Source organism: Balaenoptera ricei, chromosome 2 (assembly GCF_028023285.1).
Source record: "Balaenoptera ricei isolate mBalRic1 chromosome 2, mBalRic1.hap2, whole genome shotgun sequence".
In the NCBI taxonomy this organism is placed as follows: Eukaryota; Metazoa; Chordata; class Mammalia; order Artiodactyla; family Balaenopteridae; genus Balaenoptera; species Balaenoptera ricei.
This window is the reverse complement of record NC_082640.1, coordinates 96,525,508-96,540,959: the sequence shown is the minus strand read 5'-3', so window position 1 is coordinate 96,540,959 and position 15,452 is coordinate 96,525,508. Positions and strand designations below refer to the sequence as shown.

General features: G+C 43.3%; 1 protein-coding gene across 2 annotated transcripts in view; it reads right to left on the bottom strand.

Moving 5' to 3' along the window:
* FBN1 (fibrillin 1) overlaps positions 1-10,430 on the bottom strand; it is a 252,546-nt gene extending 242,116 nt beyond the window's left edge. Inside the window, exons 1-2 of one of the 2 annotated variants that reach the window (XM_059913339.1) lie at positions 10,410-10,430; positions 8,878-9,222 (exon numbers count right to left, since the gene is read on the bottom strand). In XM_059913339.1, the coding sequence (XP_059769322.1) occupies positions 8,878-9,041 (164 nt within the window). In that variant the 5' untranslated portion in view covers positions 9,042-9,222; positions 10,410-10,430. Of the gene's footprint in view, positions 1-8,877; positions 9,223-9,851; positions 10,009-10,409 lie in introns of those variants that run through there. The other variant, XM_059913338.1, reaches the window with a different exon arrangement.
* Positions 10,431-15,452: the final 5,022 nt, after the last annotated feature.

Below are 15,452 nucleotides of genomic sequence, written 5' to 3'. Positions count from 1 at the left end.
GATATCATAGAGCTCTGGATTTACAATCCAAACGACTGTATTCCTAACCCAATTTTATTCTATTAACAATGTGGCTACTCCATTTACACAAAAAATAATCTAGTTCAGCTCACTACAATACCAATTCTACTGACAATTGCACATCTATCTTTATTTACTAATTATAATCCCTGATTCCAGAAAAAAAATGTTTCTGAGGTATATTATACCAACAGATATATAGAAATGGGGCTATTAATAGAAATTGAAAGTAAAATCCCACATAGAAGGAATGTAAAACATATCAGATACCTAAATTAATAAAATTAAGTGACTGTGCATTAAATTTGTCCCTGAGTTTCTTAGAGGCTAAAGGAAATGGGCGGAAAGTTAGGAGTTTTATAATTCTTTTATTTGGAAAAACAAAATTTGCCAGTTTTTTAGGAACTGGGGTTTGTGAGTTCTTTAAATGCAAACTAAGAACAATGCCCTTAACATTAATCTAAAAGATCACAGAGATACATTATTCATGTAGCGTTTTGCATTCTGAGGTTGCAGTAAGCAAAATACAATGAAGCATCTTCAATGGGAAACTAAGTCAATCAGACTCGATCAAGTTAGAATTGAAACATCTGATTATCCTTCTCAAAAACCCGCTGCCTCACTGTGGCAGCTAATCTCCAAAGAGGTTGCCCCAAATTCCTCCCCTCCCTGCAGACATAGGCTGTGCCTCACCTCCATCAAGAGGCAGAGCTTATTAGTCCATGCCCTTGAACCTGAGCAAGGTCTGTGACTTGCATGGAATTTCAGACTAGGCTGTCTGAAGAAAGTCTGGTAGCTTCCACTTTTGTTTTCTTGGTATCCTGAGCTGGCTTGTAAAAAGTCTGGCTATGCTGCTGGATGGTCCATATGGAAAGGGAGACAATCTGAGACTCTGTGCAGGAGAACCAAGAAACTCAGCCAACCCTGATAACATATGAACCCACTTAAGCCCTTCCAGACAGCTCTTAGCCATTCAACTCAGTCTGTGGACAACATATGGGGTTAAAACATGTGACCAGAGATCAAGAGGCTATTGTTCAAGATCCAGCGCCAACAGACACTTACCCTGAACAAGGCCTGGTAGCGGCACCTGGGGCTCAGTTTCCCCATTGGCAAGAAGACACTCAGTGGCCCCATCCCCAGGGGCAGGCCTAGGCAGGAGATCACATAGGAGATAGCTTTAAAACCTGTAAGGCCCCCAGCAGAGCCAGACGAGTGGCTCTCTGCTTCCTTTCGTCCCTTCCTTTGTCCATCCATTTGGACCAACCACACCAAAGTAAACAGGGCTGCAGGTGCCAGTCCATGATCACAGAACCAGAAACACATGTGGAGAAGTCATCTTACTCATTCTAGACCCAACAGACATTGTGGGAAGCAGAGACAAGATTCCCCACTGTGTCCTGTCCAAATTCCTGCCCTCCAAAATCATAAGAAATAATAAAATTATTGCTGCTTTAAGCCACTACATTTGGGGTAATTTGTTACATAGCAATAAGATAACCAAAACACTCACAAACAAAGATAGCTTGTTTCCTTGCAGTAGAGGGACTAGGAATGACTTTGTCTCTCTTTAGTTTCTCATTAATGATGCTATAATGTTTTTACATATAATGAGTTTCAATGTATATGGACGTGGGAGCACCCTAGGTGCCTCCTCGGCTTTGCCTCTCACAACCAAGTGGTCAAGGACTGCTCATGTTGCCACTCAAGCCTCCTCTTCACCCCCTCCACTGCTGTTGCTCTGGCCATCACCCACTCTCACCATGACTCGACTCCTATATTAGCCTCCCAAATCTCCCTGCCTCTAGTCTCCCTACTCGCTAAACCATATAGCTTTGACACTTTGGCCAGAGTGGCAGAGATCGGATTGTGTTCCCATCTTAGAATCCTTTACTAGCTCACCATCCTCAGCTTTCACAACAATCAGATAGTAGCATCATGTGCCCTTTAGTCCCTCTCCCACCCCAATCTATGGACAGACACACACGGTTGCATGCTGCACACCTTCAGGGGGCACTACTTGCATAGGCTACACTATGAACCGTGCCCCCCGAAGCCACGCAGTGCAAACCCTGCCCATCATACTCAATGTCCCTCAATCCCAAACACCTTATATCCTTTTTGTTTCGTGCCTTTTTCACTCAAATTTTTCCTTATTTCTCTCCTATACTTCCTCCAAGCTCTAATATATATATATAATTTACCTTACCCAGTCAATCAATCAAATCGGTCAGACATTCAAAAATTGTCTACTGAATTCTTACCATGTGCCCAGTTCCTAGGTATACCTAGTGATAAAACAAACAAAAACTGAACCTTCAAGAAGTTCTCAGTACTACTAAATAGTCACTTATTTATCACATAGACCAGAGATTAGCAAACCTTTTCTGTAAAGGGCCAAGCAGCAAATAATTCAGTTTTGCAGTGCCCTACTGTCTGTCACAACTACTCTCACTCTGCCACTACGTGTGAAAGCAGACATAGATAAAGCGTAAACAAATGGGCATGGCTTTGTTTCAATACAATTTTATTTATAAAACAGGCAGTCTGGTCCACGGTTTGCTGACCCCTGACAGACTTTCACTGTGAAGTCTTTTCTGAAAAATCCCGTTCCCACAATGATGCGTCCCTAGTCATAGGGACTGCATCTGCCTTCGATAAACATTGAGTCTTTCTCCACAGCAATGGTAGAAGATTCTGGTGAAATGTAGGTATCAAGAATGTGGAAGAAAGAAAGTTACCACATATAGGATTTATTGTAATTGAGAATCATTAAAATATATTGGTTAAGAGCGCTCACTAGGAAGCCAGATTCCCCAACTCTATCTCTTACTAGTTTATGTCCCTGGAGGAATAACTAAAATTACTGAAAAACTGCATCCCTCAGTTTCCTCATCTGTTAAATGGGCAAGTAGGTAGAATCTTCCTCATAAAGGAGCTGTGTATTAAATGAATAATATATGTACAGTGCAATAGTGAGTGATATACCAGAGCTTGCTATTCTTTCCCATAGGATACAACCAAGGTGAAAAATGACACAGAAAGAATTAAATAGCTCATCATATTGATGAAAACTTAAGACACACACCAGTTTCCCCTGGAAAGAGAAACATCTCTTGCAACTCTATTCTGAAAGAAGTTCTGCATGTGGAACATGAGAGCAAGAGATTCTGAATGACATAATGAGGAACATCTCCAGCTCAGAACCATGGGCAATGCAGACGGAGGGTGCCTGTGATGGTTACCTACCACACTCAATAAAAGTTCAAGGTATAATACTAAAATACACGTGCTATCCAAAGACCCCACAGCTCAGACATTCTATAAGTCCTTCTGTGTTTTATTAGTGTCTTTGCAGAAGTATCAAAGTTTCTTGTTTGACAAAATATTATATTACTATGTTATTAACTATACCTGGGATTTGTGAACTAGCATGAAGGAATATTAGGAATTTTAAGTGGAATTTTACCAAAGTCTTAGTACTGCATTTTTGTCCAGAGGAATGAAAACCAAAACCATAACTAAAATTAATGGAGAAAGAAAATTTAATATTAAGAATTTGTCTTTAAAACTTAACCTTTGCGTACCTCAGCTCTCACAGCTGTAAAGGGAAGGTAATAAAAGGACTCACCTTATAGAGATGTTATGAGCATAGAATGAGCTATAATATGCAAAACACTGAGAGGAGTGCCTGGTACCTAAATGCCATCTAATCGTCACCTACCACTGCTACAAATGTTATTATTATTTATTTTTTATTTGCTCCTAGATCCCATGTCCTTTCATACCTTTCTGCTGTCTCCTGATTTTTGTAATGCATCTGATTCTCCTACCAAATATTAAGCCTCTCCAGGCTGTGGGTGCTATGTCTCTGGCATTCCACAAAGCTAAATTCAACATAGCATTCAATCAAGGCTTCTTGAATTAATGAATTCTTTGAATCCCAGCTTCGACAAGTTAGTGTTAAAATGCTTATGACAGGATTCTTGCTTTTGATGATTTTACAATCTAACGGGAAAATCAAGCTTAACAAACTTGAAATATTAAACTCTCATATGCCTGCCATATAACTCAGGCCTGATATGTTACTGATTTCAGCTTTCTTTAAAAATTTCATGGAACAAAATTCTAAGTTTCTAGAATAGGCCTATTTGTTGGGTTAGTTTCTAGACACAAAGAAATTGTTAATACAGTTTATTTCTCTTTCAAGAAAACGTTTTTTAAATCTTATTTTCACCTTGAAAATTAAGGCTAAAATTCAGAAATTGGTTAGGCTTATTGTTTGGTTTATTGCAGGAAAAAGCAAACAAATTATGTGTGAGTATCCTAATAATTTGTTCAGCATTTGGCTTGATTAGAGTCAGTAGCATAATACTATAATCTTTTTAAGTACCTGCTATACAAGAAGACAGAGGAATGTTTCACTATTTTTTTAAAAAATTCCAAATAAGCTTGTAGGGATGTCTGTACTGCCATTTCCATCATCCCTAACCTCATTTCACTATAACTTGATGTATCAATATGTTTAAATTAATTTGTGAGACCAACAACTTATGCATTTTTGTAAATAATCTCTATGTCTTAAATGTTACAAAATAAATCCCATAAATAAATATTTTGTCTCCATCTTCTTGTTTAAAATGTGGAATTGCTGAAACCTTTTATTTAAGAATATCTTTTTTTAATGGTGTTGCAATATTTTAGCTTAATCTATTCAGTAAATGAAATGACAAATCATACCACTGCAGGAGTTTTTCCCCATATTTAATTATTAGCCTATCTGACTTCGGATGAAGTCTTAAAGTCTTCTTTATAAAGTAAAATGGACTTTATGAAGTCTACAGAACTTTTTCTGTGTGCCCTGCTAAAGTTCTTTATTTTAATAACAGACGTCTGTGTAATTAATCCCTCTGAGTTTGTCATCACATAATCTATCCTGTGTATGAACTGTTCCATGTGTATTTCTGGTAACAAGACCCCTGGAAAAAAATAAACAAATAAACAAAGACCAAAAGGAATCATGCACAAGGGGACAAATTGTGTGAAATACAACCAGTCTCATACACTTATAAGCCAGGCAATGAGCATAGACGTTCTCAGTCCATCTTATCAGAGATTTGGGCAAAGGAGGTTTCACTCTAAAGAATTTTTCCCTTTGATGGGAAACTGTAATATTTCCTTATTTGGGAGCTAAAGCAATAAGGCAAACATAAATAAATGGTGCATAAGTACTGCTATTCAAATAGAGTTATGTGTTTTTTTTTAATTAGATTGTCTCCCACACTTTTTGCCTAATCACAGAAGTTAAGAATTTAGCTGAGAAAAATTCTTCTGAACTAAAATTCAAACAATAAAGCTAGGATTTTATTATTTCTCATAAAGTCATCTCACATATGTTAAGCAGTGCCCAGGCAAACAAAAACTACTATACATTTATTACTTGAAAACGTTTTTGAAACTTGCAAAACTCTCATTTCAAAATACAGAGAAATGCAATTTTTTCAGAGTGACTGGGGACCACACTCATTCCATTAAAAAAAGGATTTCCTGTAGAAACAGAAATTGGCGATTTACTCTAAGAAAACAGCGAAAGCTGGGAAGAAACTTGAGGATGCTTAAGTTTCCACTGTGGAACAACGTCTGCTGCCCAGTGAGAAGGGAAAAAAAAAAGAACACCTGCAACACGATGGGAGGAGAGAAAGACAGGCTAGGACTACACACCCAAAGAGGGAAAAACCACGCAGGTCCCTAGTCTGGGACGCAAAGGAGCTGACAGGAAAGGAATACATATCCCAAGAAGAAGAATACCCAGGCAAATTCTGTGGTCACCTGTCACATCAGAGAAAGAGAAGAAGGCAGTAATTTGTAGGAGAGCCCAGACCAACGCACGGAAGACACTGATGAGTTTAAAGCACCTTTTACCTAGAGAAGATATTAGTGAGGTGCTGAAAGTTGCTGCCACCAACTGGGCATCAGGCGGACTTAGGGGTTACAAATCACTTTCACTTCATAAACTGTGCATCAAAATGGTAAACAGGTTTTACTGTAGTCAGAGAGGTTAGTTCTGAAGCTGGTAATATTTTAACTAGCAAAAGTAGAAGTTTTAAGCAATAACTGGAAAAATGGAACACAACTGCTCTTCCTGATGATGTATACAGCACGGTGTGGTTAAAAGACTTATTCATGTGAGACTGTAATAGCAATAAGCAGAGAGAATACATCTTAAAGGCTATTCAAATTTAAGATAAAAATTGGCATTTGTTTAAAACTTATGGGTAAACCTTTGATCCAGCAATTCTATTTTCCTTTATTAACTTATACTACATATAAATATTCACATGTACACAAACATGCAAGTAGAAGAATGTTGGTAACAGCAAAAAATTTAATATAATCTAAAGAGTCATCATTAGGGAAATGTTCCAGCCACATTATGGGATTCTATACGCCAAGAGAATGCACGAAGTAGATCCCTATGAGTTGATAGATGGATGCACTAAAGATATATAAGAGTAAGCAAGGTTTGAACAGTATGTATGGTATATTCCATGCATTAAAAAGGATACACACACATATCTATCTGTGTGTGTATATATATATATTATACATATATATATATTTGGATATGTTTTATACTATTTCTAGAAAAATACATAAGATAATGGTGTCTGAGAGGTATTTACAATTAAATATTTTTAATTGTATATCCTTTTAAATTTTTATTTTTTACCCCAAGTATATGTATATAATACATATATTATATACATATAACATTTTAGATAACATAAGAACTATAAAAATAAAAACCTTTATATTATAAAGTTTCATTATTAAAGCATATTAATATATATTGTTATGCTATAAAGGTTAATTATAATTATTTGTTAAACTTTTCATATGTATGCAAAATCTCATAGATAACATGAGAATTAGGAACACTCATAATTACTGATCTATTAATACCATGTTTTGGGGAAGGCTTTATGAAGAGTTTGCAATAAGGTAACATCCACGTTAGTGACCAAATACTATAACACAGAGAAGTGTTTCTTTATAATCTTAAAAAAATGTAAGACCGAGAAGAACTAAGTGCTGGTGTGAGTAAAAGCATGGACAGCCTGTTAAGCAACAAAGTAAGGCTTAGTTTCTGTTTTCACGTTGAGTTAGGGCCTCCCGAGGAAACACGCTGGTTGGTGATAGCACATAGAGACGAGACAAATGTCTGGCTAGGCCTAATGTCTCCCTGCAGACCTTCAACCACAGAATTAAACCCCTACTTCCTCTCTCTCTATGGGAGCAATGCCATTGAGCTTAGCTATTAAGATAATATATATGGCAGAAATATATTTTTTGAAGGAAAAATGCTAGGCTAAATCAGGTCCTTTTGAGAACGGGTGAAAATCAGTTTCAGTCCATCTACTGAACTGGCTATGGGCCGTGCACACAGGGCAAGACATGTCTGCTGCCTGATCAGTATCAGGCTTAACATGATAAGCAAATTTCCTTTCCAGCACTGTTGGAATCCGTGATTTATTTTCCACAAAGGCCAAGATGGAACTAAGTTAATCATAACTATTTCCTAGGGTCAGAAAATCATGCATATTTCACCACGGCCTAAGTGCTTGGCTCTGACAATCATGTTGTCCCAGATCTAGAGCAGGACTCAAAAACTGGTCCGTTCAGTTTACTGTACTTTTTCCTTCCCATACTTGGGCCATACAAACACAAATTTCACTACATATATATAATAAAAACAGCCCATAACAAAAAAAGAATACGTGAAATGTCCAGCCACACATCCAAGTGGACACCATCACTTGGTCACTCAGGGTCATATAATCAAACTACACAACTACTCCAAAAAGAGCAGCAATGAGAATCGTAAGAACTTAATAGAAACCTCTGTGTATTTACTGTCTAGGTTCATTACAGGATCCTCCAAGGGGACAAAATGGGTCATTTATAATCCATCCTGCTGCTTCTCCGGAGGCTTGAATTTAAACACTCTCAGAAAGAGATACTTCCCTTTCAATTTGAACAATTTTAAGGGAAGGGTACTCCCACCCTTCTTCAATTCAGGGAACTGGCCATCCTTATAGAGTCAACCTGCCTGATTTAAATACTTTCTGCTGAAACATTTTCTGTAATAGGGGCATGAGAAGCTGGTGAAATGCTCAGTTGCATCTGAGTAACACACACGACAGGTTAAAAACACTCCTTCAAGGCCAGCCACAGCAGCATTACTGCCCGGATGAAATAAAGAGCTTCTAACAACCGCAAAACAACTTCTCAGAAACACTTGCCCTGCTCTGCTTCCAGTGTAGACATCTGAAAGGAAAACTCAGTCCCTAATTTTAACAAGCATGACTTAGAGGAGAACCAACCATTAACTATGTGTCTTCTCTGACTGTCTGTCCCTGAAACTCCTTTCTTTCCTTGCTCCTTTACAAACAGAGCATCCACAAAGATGCCCACGAGGCAAGTACTTTCCCTAAACACAACCGGAATTGGTATGAAGGGAAAGGTTGGGCTGCCCCTCTTCCCAGTCGCAGCTCCTCCCCTTCTTCCTCAAAGAACCCTTCTCGCCTCCCAAAATCAGCCTCGACAATGGCCCAAGATTCCTTTTAGCCATGACCTCTCCTCTGGGGCAGAAATCCTTAAAGCGTACAGGCAAGGTGGTTTAGCCACAAACGCGGCGAGAACTGGATAACCCTTGCATCTCTAAGGTGCCCCCAGGAGGTCTTGTCAAGGATCCTTCTACTGTCCAGAATCGACCCTGTCAGTTCCTCTGGATCTTGATACTCGGGAGAAGAGGGAGGGGACACCCACACCCAAGGAGCTGGCCCGTTCCATTACCCTTTAAGCGCGTCGTGTCCTCCGCCGCCTCTTCTCTTGGCCCGGCTGGCTCTGGTTTCCTTCACGTTCCCAGCCTCCAAATTGGCGTCCGCCCCATGGCTCGTGTAGGAAGCTAAGAGCACGGTAAATCCCAGGGCGACCTCCAGCAGCCCCCCTCGCCGCATGATGTCGAGCGGCCGCCGGCTCCCGCCGCCTCTCGCCGCGCCCCGGGCTCGGTCCGGGGCCGCCGCTGCGCCCTGGAGCGCGCCGCGCCGCCGGGGTCCCGCTCTCCCGCCGCCCGTCCCCCGGGCCGGGCTCCTCCCGCCTTCTCCAGGCGCTGCTCCCACTTCAGGCGGCCCCTGCCAGCTGCAACAGACAAATCGCCGAAGCGGGGGAGACATTCAGGGCTTCGGGATGCTGAAGCCTCGGGGTCCCCATTCCCGAGCCCAACCCGCGCGCCGCCTGCGCGTGGCGCAGTTACTTTGGGTAAGTGAAGACCGTTTGGTCCACAGCTGGCTGAGAAGCCCAGGCCCCCGGCGGCAGCGGCTCCAGCCAGTCCCTCGGCCTCCCGGGCGCCGCCTGAAAAAAGCGCCGCAAAGTGCCCATGTCCCGAGCAGTTCTAAACCCTGGGGCAAGCTCGCTGCGTTTATTTTTTACTAGCACGAATTGCGCACGATGCGCGCTCTGACGCCCCAGCTCCCCAGCCTGTCCTCTCCGCCAAGCCGCGGGGCTGGAAGCCCGCCGCGCCGTCCCCGGCCGGCTCCGGGCACTGCCACCGCCCCCCGAGCATCTGACGCCGAGCCCGGCACCGGGAGCCCCGGGCCAGGAAGCTGTCAGGCAGGGGAGGGCCAGCGCCAGCTCTGGACGTTCCGGGACAGCCCCTCACCCCAGTCCCTGTCCCTGCCCTCAGCGCGGCGCAAACGCAAAAGCCGCCGTGGCTGAAGCTCCAGCCCCGGTGGCCGCCCGACCCCTGTCGGGACCCCGGCTGCACCCACTGGAGAAGTGGCGGCTCCGGCTCCCGAGGCGGCGGCGGCTGTTCCTTGGTCCTGGCCGCGGCAGCCGCTGCCCCGCTCTGCCCGCAGCTGTCCCAGCTGTGGCCGCCTGTCCGCCTGCGGCACCCACAGTCTCTGCCGCGGCTCCCGCGGCCCCCTCCTTTCCCCACCTCTTCAAGTATCGTCTGCGCAGCGGTTTCTCGCGAGAGAAATACTTTTTTTAAAAAAAGAAAGAAAAAGAAAATGACACCCCCTCCTACATCCCCCTCATCACCACCCCACCCCTCGGCCCCATCCATCCTCCCTTTCCACTCCCCTTTGCCAGCCACCGCCTCGGCGCGGGGGCCTCCCTCGCTCGCAGGATTAGCGCAGTGGGAGGAGGCAGAGGTGATCGGGTCCTGCCCGGCCTGGGATTTCGCGTTTTGGGGTGAGGAGTTGAGGGAATGGGAAGAAGTCGAGTAGCGGTTTCACCCGCTCTGCGGCTGGGAGATCTAGACCCGAGATTAGCCTCCCCCGCGACCTGGGAAGCCCTGCGGGCGCGGAAGGCTGTGCCACCTGTACCTAGAACGCGCGCTGGAGACGGCGGCTCGGAGGCCCCAGCGGCCCCGGCGAGAGAGGAGACGCGTCCCGTTTGCCCGCGTCTCCCCGGCGCCGCCTCACTGCGTCTCTCGGGCGGGCTGGGCACAGAGCGGAGGCCGGAGGCCCGGAGGCCGGGGCAGGGCGCCGCGGGGGCGCGGCGGCGGCCGGGGCTGATGTGCGAGCGGGGGAGGGGGCTCCGCCGCTGCCACCGGCGTCGAGAGCCCACTCGAGGCGCGGTTCTGGGTCTTGGTTCAAGTCACCCAGGCTGAACCCAAGATGCTCCAAGAGTCTGAGTGGGATAACGACCCAGAGGCCTGTGAATGTTGGAACCTGGGATTTGGGATGGAGGCATTGAAGGGGCGGTCCTTTTCCCCAGCCCGCAGCTAAGATTGGGCTTCTCCTGGACGAACCTAGACCCTATTTCACCTCCCCAAACATTCATATTCTCTCTCTCTCTCTCTCTCTCTCTCACACACACACACACGCACACACACACACACACAGCTGCCTCTCCAGGACAAGCAGGGCACAGTGACTTTAAAGAATATAGTATTTATGGTATCCTTATATAGCTAAGGCCCCGTGTTGCCTGCACCCTATAATGGTGTAGGAGGGCAGGAAATCACACACTGGGCCCTAGGCACTGGTACTGGAGACCCCCAGAAAATCCCCGTGGAGTAGCCACCAGCTGTCAAGCCAGAAATAAGAGCGCAGCACAAACAAACAGGAATCCTGTTGAAAGGGGTTTTCCTTATTTGTGATTATTTGTGCCCAGACAATAGGGTATAGGGACCTGGGCAAGTTATTTAACTTCTTTCCACTTGCAAGACGGGAATAGTAATGTTGACCACCCAGGGTTGCAATGGTGATGATAAGCCTGCCGAACTGTTATGACACCATGATCTCGAAGATAAAAACAGTGAAACTGTCAAAAATAGGAGCCCATTTAAAATCACAGCCCTATAAGTATGTGGCCTAGTTTGAGTCCTCACCTGCAAAAATTCTCTTACCAGATTCATGAATTGGAGCCTTGATCACACACCCATGGTTGAGTAAAGGCGAGCCTTTGTTCAAGAGGCATTTACTGAACACAAACTGTGTCCCAGTTGGTGTGTGGTTGAACCAAGCTCCTGGGTGAGCAAGGCAGAAACGTTTCTCCCCTCACATAGTAGTCTACAGGGAAAGGCAGACTTGAGACAAATGATGACTCAAATTTTAAATGCCAAGAAGGAGAAGTCCTGGTTGTTTGCTTGGAGGATATATAACGGAGTACTTGACCTAGGTTTTGGCTGACCAGGGAAGGCTTTCCTGAGGAAGTGATGTTTAACTTAAATCCAAACACATGACTAGACTTTACTTAGGGCAGTGGTTCTCAACCCGGGCTATACAGTAGAATGACCTGGGAACTTGAAAAAAAAATCTGACACCAGGACTCAACCCCTGGAGGTTCTGATTTAAATAGTCTCGAGTGGAGCCTTGACACAGGCATTTTTAAAAGCTCCCCAGGTATGGAGAGGTAAAGGTGGTGTTCAGACTGGGAAAAGAATCTGGGCAGAGGGACCACGGCTCAGGAGAAGCAGGGCTTCGTTGGAGATCCACAAAGGCCTTGTCCTGCCCACCAGTTTTCTGGACTGTGCTGCACCCTCTGGGGAATCCGGAAACTGCCTGCTTTCTCTACACTCCAGCAGCATGTGAGACACTCTGTACTCTCTCTTAGAGTCCTCCCTCAGTGACGTGTTGGACAGCAGCAGCTGAACATAGGGCTTTTCTAAGGCTTTTGCCCACGAAGCCAAGAGTGAACGCTGGTGACCTGCAAGTCCCCCCTTCCAGCATTTCTGAACATTTCTATTACCTCCTAACCTAACCCTAAACTGCCTTCCAGGGTCTCACCTCTAAAGGAGATTTAGATTAAATGCTTGCTTCAGGCTTTGGCCCTTTTTTTCCCTCCTTTTTTCTCCTTGGCCCCTTCCTCAAGTAGAGGAGAGACTTTCTAGTTCCTCTTCATATTGGGTGGGAGTCCTAGGCCATATATTCCCCTCTTTAGGCAATAAGTCTCATGATTTAACTATAGTGTTGGCGTGAGAAGGGGGAGAAAACATAACTACTGAAAGAGATTTCTTTCAAATATGTAAGAAATACACCCATTATCTAGGCAATCGACATATATTAGAGCAATGTGCTACCAGTACCAAAATTCAGTAGCAAATGAAGAAAATTATGTATTTGCAATAAGATTTTCTTGATGCCAGATGATTCAGGAGCCACCTCTCTTTAAACTTATCATACTCTTTGCAAAATAAGTCCACGGGGCTAGAATTCCCTTATTTCTCCTCTTCATTTCAAAAAACTCCACCCATCCTAAGAGAATCTGCTCAAATCCCTCCTTGTTCATGAGGACTTTTTGCTCATGATATCTCTCTCTTGTTCAAACTTCATTGTACTTATTAGCTGAATCATTCATTTAATAATTTATTAATTGTAATACATAATTGTAGTATGCTTACTATGTGCCAAGCATTATGTTGGGCACTGATAATTGGCATATTTATTACATTGTTGTGCTAAACTATTTTTTAAATCACTGTACTTATTCTTCCTAGATGGATTATGGATCCTTAAGGCCAAGGTCCCATTCCTTATTCAAGGAAATGTGTACAGTGCCCTAGAAACTGTTACAAAAGATAACTAGTTTGTTGGCTGTTGTTTTATCAGTTGGAATCTTCTGATATTTTAGCTTCAAGACCATTCTCATCACTTTATATCCCCTGAATAAATACATGTGTCAGCAGGCTTCTCTATCTACCAGCAAGAAAACTAACTCTAGACAATTTAAGCAAAAAAACTGCTTTAAGTATTATCAGGTTATAAGAGGGCTCATTGACCCTGATGTTGGAATTATATGGGGACTAGTGCAGGCAGGTCTGGGTAGAGGCAGCAGAAACAAATGGCGACCTTCTTCAGCATGATACTATTTGGGTGAATTGATTCCAATCATTGTATCCTTCTGCCACCCCACTCAGGGTTCAGATTCAAAGGCTAGGGTCCAACTGGCCTAGCTAGCATAAGGAAGCTGCCCCCAGTCCTGGCCAGAGACTGATGGAGCATCCTGATGGATGGTCCCAATAAGAATGCATGTCATGGGAAAGGGGTTACTCTATAAAGAATGACTGAAATACTATTACCAAAAACCGGGAGCATGTATGTTTGTCAGATACACACACACAAACACACACACACACAAAATGTCCAGGTGTTCCCTATACCATCTCAAGAACTTTTGAGGATATTTATAATTGATTGAGATAAACCATTTCCAAGAGCATAAGAAGCATACTCTAAAATCAGATACTAAGCCATTCACTACAGACTAAAACCTTTCTTTATGAAATGAGTTAACTTGACACTCATGTAGTCCTAATTCCCTCCATTGATCCATGGATGGTGGTAAATAGATCATTTATAATATAACCAGCTGTATCATTAAAAACTAGCTTTTGACTGAGTGTTGTAGAATTTTGCAGTTACAAAAGTATAATGCATATATGACGCTACCAAAAACCATACATACGTATAGCAGAAAAACAATGCCCTCACATAGATAATCTCATTTAATCCTCACCAGCACTTTACAGGAGGTTGAAAAATAAGGCCACAATATTTCTTATCATCTTTCATCAAGAACTGGAGTCTATTTCCCAACGCTTTGAATCTGAGCTGGTCTTGTGGCTTCCTGTGACCAATAGAAATATGGTGGAAGTGACATTGTGTGACTTCCAAGGCTAGGCCTTAAGAGACCTTGCAGCTTCCTCCTTCACCCTCTTAGATGCTGCCCTGAAATGGCCATGGCTTGGAGAAGTTCAGGATGAAAAAGTATGCCCCAGCTAATCTGAGACCCTCACCAAGCCACGAACTAAATGCAGCCACATGTGTGATCCTAGCAGATCAGCAGAAAAATTGCCCAGTGAATTCACAGAATAAATATACAGTATCACTATAGTTTTAAGCCACTTAATTATTAGGGTAGTCTATTACACAGGGATAGATAACTAATACAAACTTATAAGGGAAAATATTTCTGTCTCAGTTTTATAGATGAATAAACTCACATTCGGAAACACTGGGAAACTTGCTTAAATTCATAGAACTAGAACTGGAGTCAGGGCTGGATTCAAAACCTTGCTTTTGACAACAAGTTAAAAGTACTTTTCATTTCATCACCTCATCCATCTGCCATAAAATCTCACTCAAGATCTTGGTTTTCAGTACACTGGAGCTATTCCCTGTATCCATAACACTTCCCTGGTGTCTTCTGGGAAGCTAAGGTTTCACCCCTGGAGCTTCATTGCAATCCGAACCTACATTGCATCCTATGTGAGAGCTCCATTTATTCCATGCTGCAGTCACTAAGATCTCCCAGGAAACAAAGGGATCATAAAAGCTGCTGTAGTCAACTTCTCTGCCTCTCTGCTTCAGTTTCTAGCCCCTCTCACATCCCCAACACACAGAAGAATTCCTTGTGAATAACAGGAGCTCAAAGAATATTTGTTGAATGAACAGATAAATGCATTAACTTCCTTTCAAGATGGTGATATGACGGCAACTTTAAAACCTCACCCCAGTCTTCCTTATCACTCTGTGTGTTAAGGAAAGACCTAAACCTCTCCAGCCATAGACAAAGCCCTAGTGTGTTACATTGCTTGGTTGTGCTTCTGTGTCGATCAGTCCCTCTTGGGATGTGATATGAATGAATGGGACTTGGCTTTGAAAAAGAACTAAAGGTAGAATTAAGTTGCCCTCTCCTATCTATGAAACAAAACTAGAATCACGGACATAGAGAATAGACTGGTGGTTGCCAAGGGTGACGGGGTTGGGAGAGGGATGGATTGGGAGTTTGGGATTAGCAGATGCAAACTGGCATATATAGAATGGATAAACAACAAGGTCCCACTGTATAGCACAGGGAACTATATTCAATATCCGGTGAAACCATAAAGGAAAAGAATATGGAGAGATCTTCAAGATGGC